Here is a 7,667-nt window from a genome sequence, read left to right as displayed (position 1 = left end):
AAGGAGTCATGGGACTAGCACATCTCAGTGACCACAGTTCCTTCCCATGAAAATGACAGAGCACAGACAGGCCATTTTAGTGGAATCTGGGGATTAATTCCTCAGGACACCTGGATGAGGGTAAAAGCTGTGACTTCAAATTTGAGATTAGAGTGTAGAGGGCTTGTTTGACTCAGTGGAACACGGCTGTTCTTGTTGGACTGCAGTTCATCCAGTGAGCCTGGAAGCCCTGGCCGGGACGGGTATCCGACCCGAGCGCCTCTCCAAGAGGACGCTGAGCACTTGAGGCCTTCTAACCGAGGGGAGAGGTTAGCGCCTTCTTAGTCACGCTAGTTGTGAACTGAAGGATGGCACTCATGGAGCTGCTGCTGTGCCCTGGAATGAAGGATTTATGTCACTAATTCAGTCTCCTGGGTCTGTGAAATCAGAAGACTCCTGAGCCTCCAGACTGAGTTTAGATTATGAGGAACAGTAAAATGCAGTTGTCTCCAGGCCATGGCCGTCATGAATAATTAGAACTGAGAGTGAGGTCTGGGCTAGCCAGGCTGTAGGGTTGGGGTTTGATTGCCTGCAGAGCAAGGTGAACAAATCAGTGCTGGGGGAGGAGCCGAGGTCCAGGCAGCTCACAGTGGACACCGTGACCTGTATTTCTTTCCAGCACGTGTTTACGTTCTCGAAACCCATGGGTTTGACCCTGCCATTGCCTCCTACCCAGGCAGTCCAAAACTAAGGAGGATGGGGTCCAGTGACTTGGCAAGCGGGGATAAGATGATACGGTATAAACTGAAAACTCCAAAATGAGGTAGTAGAACTGCACTGGAGTAGGGATGATGAAAAGACATCAAATAAGGGCAAGACTGAGGCCAGAGGAGCCCGGGTTAAGGGACAAGATGAATTGCGGGGCAGAGAAGCAGCTTCGTGTGGCTGGAAATAAGTGACAGTATGGAGTGACAGTGAGAAAGGAGCTGCTCCACCTGAGAGGGATACAGCCAAAGGGGTGAATTCTGAGTCTCACCGTTGGAGTTGGCAAATCCCAAGGTTGGCCACGTACAGAGACTTCCTGGGCCACACTGCCTTCTGTCATCCAGCCCGGAGCCTGGCTGCCAGACCGTAGGTGTCGCACCACACTGGGGCGGTGGTGGGGCTTCTGACGAATACGTAGGTGGGACCAGGGGAGGGGTATGGCTTCACTCAGGAAGCTTTTTATTACAAAGGGCTTATGATGGGGTAGTAGTGCTTGCTGAGACCCATATGGAAATTATCACTTCTTTGGTGCAATAATGCCTTCCAGTTGGGCCTGAAAAACAAAACCAAACTCCGTTAATATTTGAAACTTGCAGCCTAACACAACTAGCTGAGAGGTGATATAAGTCTCCGGGAAGAGTAATCCAAATGCTGCCACCCCAAGTGTTTTTCCCTTCATTCCCAACTCCGTATTTTCTAGATGAGCTGGTCTCTGGCTTGGCATTCAGTCTTGCTGCATTAGGAGAAATCAGAGCTGTCCTGGTTTCCATACAATAGCTGCTCAGTGTGTAATATACGGCATTGAAAAGGAAATTGAATAAAAGGTGTTGAAATAGTGGCTTTTCAAGGCTCAGATTTCAAGCCTGAGCACGTCTGCTAAGTTAAGCGTTTGGCTCTCTGGTTTGGGAGCCTGGGAGCTCTGTGCTGGGACAAGAGGTTTTGGAAACAGCAGATTTTCAGCCACTGAGACAACCTGATACCCAATTAGAGAAAACTGCCACCAGTGAGTAGGGAGCTGTCCATCTTGTATGTAAAGCTTCAGGCACTTGGGAGTTATTTACTCTGCTCCTCCGGCAGCCAGTAAAATAATTCACTGTCACGGTGTGTGAACAGATCTCTAAGTAGGTCTATTCTGCGGACTGCAAACACTGCTTTATTTGCAGTGCAGCTTTGAGCCAATAAAAATAACTCACTACTAAAGAGTCCTTCACCCTGGGGATTCCAAGGTTGCTTGTAAATGTTAGAAAGATGCCGAGGTATTCTGCTTTGCTCTTGCCGCCAATACCATAGGAGGAACTGAGGAACTTGAGCTTATGATAAAAGAATATGGCAGATAAGGGAGGCAGCTTCAGAGACTGCTAAGTAAACAGATTCACATCTGGCTGTGAAAGTTTCTTTGTTTTGTTTAAACTCAGCAACAAGAAAATCTATGTCATCCTCCACTAGCAATTAACACAAGCCCTTCTTTATCTCAAATGCCTGGCCTTGGCTTGTAGTACCAACAAGCCTGCCAATCGCAAGAATGTAAGCTTCTATGAAACTAGGGAGGAAAAGGAGATACATCTAGGGGCCCCTCCTGGCCAGGGCCATGGGAGACAGCCACTGAACGTCAATAGGCCGTATATCTAGAGCAGTGGTTCTCAAACTTTGGCAAACATCAGAATAGAGAATGTTGCCCCATGCAGTGATTCTGCCCACCTTCACCATTTGTTGGTAAAAAAAAAACTATATTTTACTCTTTTCTGCGAAGTTTGAATCTTGTTTTATCTCATTATAATTAACACTTGTTTCTGCAAGATTCGCAAAATGATGACAATTGATGAAGTTCTGTAATGGGCACATGGATGTGTATTGCATTATTCTACTTTGTGTTTCAAAATTCTCATAATAAAAGGTTAAAAAAAAATCACCTGGAGACCTTGTTAGAATGGCTTGCTGGACCCCAAGCCCAAAGTTTCTGATTCAGTAGCTCTGGGCTGGGCCCAATGATTTGTATTTCTGAAAGTTGCGGTGATGAGGATGATGCTGGTTTGGGGCCCAACCCTCTGAGAACCTTTGGACCAGACAGAGAGCCTGGAGCTTCTGAAGCCTGGCCCCCAGCCCAGCCCTTTTCACTAGTCCCCCTCCCTCCCTCCCTCCCTTCAGCTCAGTTGGACAAAAGTATACCATCAGCAAAAGGGCTTTGATGAAAAGTGCGTACAGCTGAGTTCCTCTGACCACACACCTCGGGAAGGTTCCCGATTTGAAATGGTTCTTCCCTCTCGAAGGGCCTTCCCAGCCCGCCCCGAATGCAGCGCCTCAGAGGGAGCTGCAGGTAGGAAAGCACTCCCAGAAAGCCGGCTGGAGAGACTCAGCCCACTCTAAGAAGTCTCCAAAGCGCCAGCTGCCATGGGACAGACGTCCCGCTTCTTGACATAGCCACCTCTCCCAGACGATAGGCAACTTTTATCCAAGGGGAAAAAAATCCTCCGCTGGAGAGCCAGAGCTGAGAATACAGCCTCTCTTCAGAGCCGGATGGAGATGGACAGAGAATCTGGGAAATGATCCCTCACCTCTCCCCGAAAGAGCTTCCTTTACTCCTTGGCAGTACTGAAAGTCAGTGTAGGACAAGGAACCAAATGCTTGGCCTGCTCGGCTGGCAGGGCCGGGGGCGGGGGCGGGGATGGGGGTGGCAGGAGCTCCACCTGGGCCTGGGCATCGATTACCTTCAGCTGCTGATTAGTCCGCTTCAGGAACTGAATCTCTTCTTTGTGCTTCGTCTCCTCCACCTGTCTCCTCTCACTCTCCCGCTTCTCGATGGCCTCACATTTTGCCTTCTGCTCGTTCACTTGCCTCTCCAAATCTCGCTTTTCCGTTTCTAATTCTGCAATCTGAGGACAGAATCCCCAGTCATGCTGGGACGTCGCCAAGTGGACGGGGTGGTGTGAGTGCCTGGGTGAAGGGGACCTGGGACACAGCTGTCCAACCCCAGGCATTGCCAGGGTCTGTACTGCCACCCAGTGGGAGGTCAGTGACTGGCAGGGCATGTCCAAGGGGAGACAACTCTGCCACGACCGGACTGGCTGTGACACTGAACCAAAGGGTCCTCACTAAGGTGATGGGAGAGCACCTAGGAGGCCGGAATTTGGTGCTGGAATGACGAGCTGTGGCTGAGATTGACAGAAGAGTCGAAGAGGGCCAAAGTCTCACTTTCTTCTCCATGTCTGACTTCCCCTGCTCGGCCTGCAGCGCCTTCCTCATGCCAAATGCCACGCTGCTCTCATACAGGGTCTGGTAGGCAGCAATGGTCATGCGGATCTCGTCCCGGACTCGCAGCAGCAGCAGCCCTCGCTCCGCACAGCTGATGGTAACCTCACGGATCAGCTCATCTGCCAAGGCACACGTGGCGAGGTCGGGGAAGGCAGGCAGGCGGGGAAATGCACCGCACCTACTGCGAACCACCTTCCTACCGGGAAGTCGGAAGGGCACTAGGGTATGTCCTCACCTGGAGACAGGCCTCAGGGAGGGGCCTTGCCATGCAGCCACTGCTCTGAACTTGGCACTTGGGAGTACAGGCCATCAGCAAGCCTGGTTTGGCCAGCGCAGAGGCAGACAAGAGCCCAGGTTTGTCTGCAGCCGTGGGGGCCCTCTCTCCCACCGTTAGGCAGAAACTGGGTGCTATTCAAAGAATTCTGACTTTTTCAATATAAACGTGGTGGCTGTTGTTTTAAAGCAGCTGGAAGCTCCTATGTGGCCCCTTGGCTGGACTGGTTTGGGGCTGGAAACAGCAGGGTCTAGAGCTTGCCCACCCATCTCCTCCATAAATGCCGACTGGGAGGGCAAACCAGAATCACACTCAGACTGAAGGGAGCCCGCTAGCCCCGTGCAGCTGCCTCAGGGTTTGGATGCGGTTTGCATGTCTGAGTCCACACGGGCTGGTGAGACTAGACCGAGGGCCAGTCATCTGACACCAGCACCCGAGGAGGGAGATCTCAAATCCCTGCGTCTGTCGGGTCACAACAAATCACCCTGAAATATTTTTCTGGACCAAGGCCTAATGTTGATGGACGGATATAAATATAGAACATTAAATTTTTCTGATTAAAAAAATAACATATTGGGACTTCCCTGGTGGTCCCACGCTTCCACTCCAGAGGGCGCGGGTTCAATCCCTGGTCGGGGAACTAAGATCCAGCAGGTCGTCAGGAACACGGTGACTGACAAGGGTGGGTGCGGGACTGGTAAGAGAGGTGGGCTGGGAGGGGGAAGAGGGCACAGTTAGCAGTTCCTGGGTGGGGCAGGTGGGGGGAGACAGACATTCCAGGATGGGGCAGGCTTCAGCTGCAGGGGACTCAGGGCCTGGATTTGTGCGAAGGGAAGGGAAGGAGGCAGTAGAGGGTGGTGTAGCTTCCCTCGAGGACCACTCACCGAAACACTGCGAGTACAGCTCCCGGCGCACCGGGCAGATGCCAGTCTCCCGGGCCTGCCGCTGCTGCAGCTTCAGGTCCAGCTGCTCCTGGAGGTGTACCACATCCATCCTGGTGCTGGGGGCGCTGGACACCTGCTGGATCCATAGCTGCGTGTCCTCCACCCACTCCCTGCGGGACAGACACAGCCAGGCTGAGCGCACCCCATCCACCAGACAGGGTCCTCAGGATGTGAGCAGAGATGGCCCTTTGCGCTCTCTGCCTGAGACGAGTGAGGGGCGGCTCTGTCCCCGACCCACCAGAATCCTCCATCTCTTTCTCCCTTGATGAGTGTGTGACTCCAAAGCCACACCCACTGTGCCACCTCCACGGGGCCCCTATCTTGGGGCTAGGCTATCTTCATTCTCCCACGACCCTCTGTGAAGTCGTCATCCACGGTCCAGATCTTACACTCCTAACATGTTGAGGGCAGACTGATGGTGGTTGTTGCTTGATCTGAAGGGAAGGCCCAGCGGAAATTCCCACTGACTTGTGAGTAGGAGACACAGGGGACTATAAACCTTGTGCCAGCCAGAAAGAGGTGAATGGTGCTCGCTTCATCAGCACATATGCTAAAATCAGAAATAGGTGAATGTATGTATTGGGGGTGTGTACCTAATATGGGTCCCCCGTAGTGAACCTTGTGTCAGAGACACAGCCAGGTCTGGAATCACGAGGGGGGGCCTGAGGGCAGAACCACCATGAGGGAGAGGATTCCATGCATTCATTGTTGAAAGGCAAGCAAATGAAAAACACCCTCCCCTCCTTTGACCTCCATTTCAGAGGAGACTGCAGTCTGGCTTTTACTGTTTCCCCTTTTCATCATAACTTTAAAAACTGCTGTCAACTTATTACATAAAAACAGTTGAAAGGCACTGTGATCACAATGATCTTTGTGGCTGCAGCAGAAAGAAGCAGGGTAAGGGGATGGTGAAGAAGGGAGCTCTCCTTTTAGAAAGGAGTCTGAAGGAAGGCCTCCTAGAGGACTCAGGACTCCGCACTCCCAATGCAGGGGGCCCGGGTTCAATCCCTGGGAGCTGGATCCCACACACATGCTGCAACTGGGAGTTCACATGCCACAACTGAGGAGCCTGCCTGCCGCAACTAAGACTCAGCACAACCAAATAAATAAATTAAAAAAAAAATAGATGGTGGAAGCAGAGTAAAAAGCAGTCAGATTTGGAAAATAATTTGAAGGGAAAGCCAAAAGAATGTGATGAAGGACAGGACATGTGATGTGAGAGATCAAAGGGAATGAAAGGTGGCCTGTGCCCCTAATGGAAAAGGAGAAGACTGAGAATGAGCTGGTTGGGGGAAGGAAGACATTATGATTTAGTTTGGACATGTTGAGTTTGAGATGTCTATTAGACATCTTCATGAAGGTAACGAGGAAGTAGTAGAATATATAGGTCTGGAGTTTAGGGGAGAGGACAGGGCTGCAGAAAGACCTGTGGGAGAAATCAGCATATAAGTGATGTTTAAAGCCATAAGCCTGGGTGAGAGGACTCAGGAAATGATGGTAGATAGAGAAGAGGTCTCCCCGCTACCCACATTCCCAGGCTCTAGCCATGTGTAAGCCCTAGAAACTCTAGGATGCTGGGAGGAAATCTCAGTCAGAAACAGAGACAAGGTGCCTCCTCTCACATCCCCAAGTTCAGGGATGCAAAAGCCTGGGCCTCCTCCCAGCCACTGCTTTTTTACCTCGGGGGCAGGATGGCATTCAAGATTTCTTCTGCCTGCTTTGTAGGATCTGGGACACCGGAAGTTGAGGGGAGCTTGGTCTTTGGTGGCTGTGGGACGGGACCTGAGGGTCCGGGCTGCTGAGGGCTGACTTTCAGTGGCCGAGCCTGAGAGGGAGGGACAAGTTGGGGCAGGAGGTGATTCAGACACTCAGCTCCACACACCCTGGCCCCCTGGGTTGCTCCAGCTCTCCTGCACATCCCTCCCCTCTTCCCAGCTCACTTTCCCCCGTCTTCTCAGCCAAAGTTATGTTTCAGAGCTGAAGGAGGCCACAAAGAATCTCTGGTTCCACCCCAACCTAATGCTTGTATCTTCTTGAAGAAATGTTTCTGGCACAGCTGCTCAGGCCTCTGCTCTAGTGATGGGGCAATCACTCCCAGATCTATTCTTGGGGCTACCGTGAAAAAGGGTGAGCCCCATCCATCTCCCTGTGACTTTCTTCCCCATCCTAAATCTGCCCTTTGGGGTCACCCAACATCTGGGCTTCTTGTGTCGCTCTCCCACCCTCCTTCTCCGGTCCCAATTCCCTTTACTCCCAGTCACTGCAGCCTCTGTCCCTCGGGACTCCCGATCATCAAGGCAGGGATCGGTCTTTCCCCATCGGAGCTTCGTGCACCCCCACCTTCTGAGACCCGTCCTTACTTTGGGGCTCCGTTTCTCCTTGTTCCGGCTCACCAACACCGGGGTGTCATACTTGAGCAGAGAGTCCGCGGGGGGAATCATGGCGGCGGCGGGAGT

The 7,667-nt window shown here is 52.0% G+C and overlaps 1 protein-coding gene across 1 annotated transcript; it reads right to left on the bottom strand.

Annotated features, from left to right (window-relative positions):
- Positions 1-2: 2 nt before the first annotated feature.
- DNALI1 (dynein axonemal light intermediate chain 1) lies at positions 3-7,652 on the bottom strand. The gene is made up of 6 exons (XM_060019575.1): positions 7,572-7,652; positions 6,891-7,036; positions 5,152-5,321; positions 3,934-4,112; positions 3,450-3,614; positions 3-1,297 (listed from the first exon to the last, which is right to left on the bottom strand). The coding sequence occupies exons 1-6, from the start codon at positions 7,650-7,652 to the stop codon at positions 1,262-1,264; spliced, it is 777 nt and encodes a 258-aa protein (XP_059875558.1). The 3' UTR covers positions 3-1,261.
- Between the last annotated feature and the right edge of the window lie 15 nt (positions 7,653-7,667).

Source organism: Delphinus delphis, chromosome 1 (genome assembly GCF_949987515.2).
Source record: "Delphinus delphis chromosome 1, mDelDel1.2, whole genome shotgun sequence".
In the NCBI taxonomy this organism is placed as follows: domain Eukaryota; kingdom Metazoa; phylum Chordata; class Mammalia; order Artiodactyla; family Delphinidae; genus Delphinus; species Delphinus delphis.
The sequence above is the reverse complement of the archived record's forward strand: the minus strand, read 5'-3'. Positions and strand labels throughout refer to the sequence as shown.

Excerpts from the sequence above, each read along its gene's own strand:
- DNALI1 (XM_060019575.1), bottom strand. The coding sequence starts at position 7,652 with ATGATTCCCCCCGCGGACTCTCTGCTCAAGTATGACACCCCGGTGTTG. Across the intron at positions 4,113-5,151 it reads GCTGTACTCGCAGTGTTTCG|ATGAGCTGATCCGTGAGGTT; the intron begins GTGAGTGGTCCT and ends GTGCCTTGGCAG. Across the intron at positions 3,615-3,933 it reads AGTCAGACATGGAGAAGAAA|ATTGCAGAATTAGAAACGGA; the intron begins GTGAGACTTTGG and ends TTCTGTCCTCAG.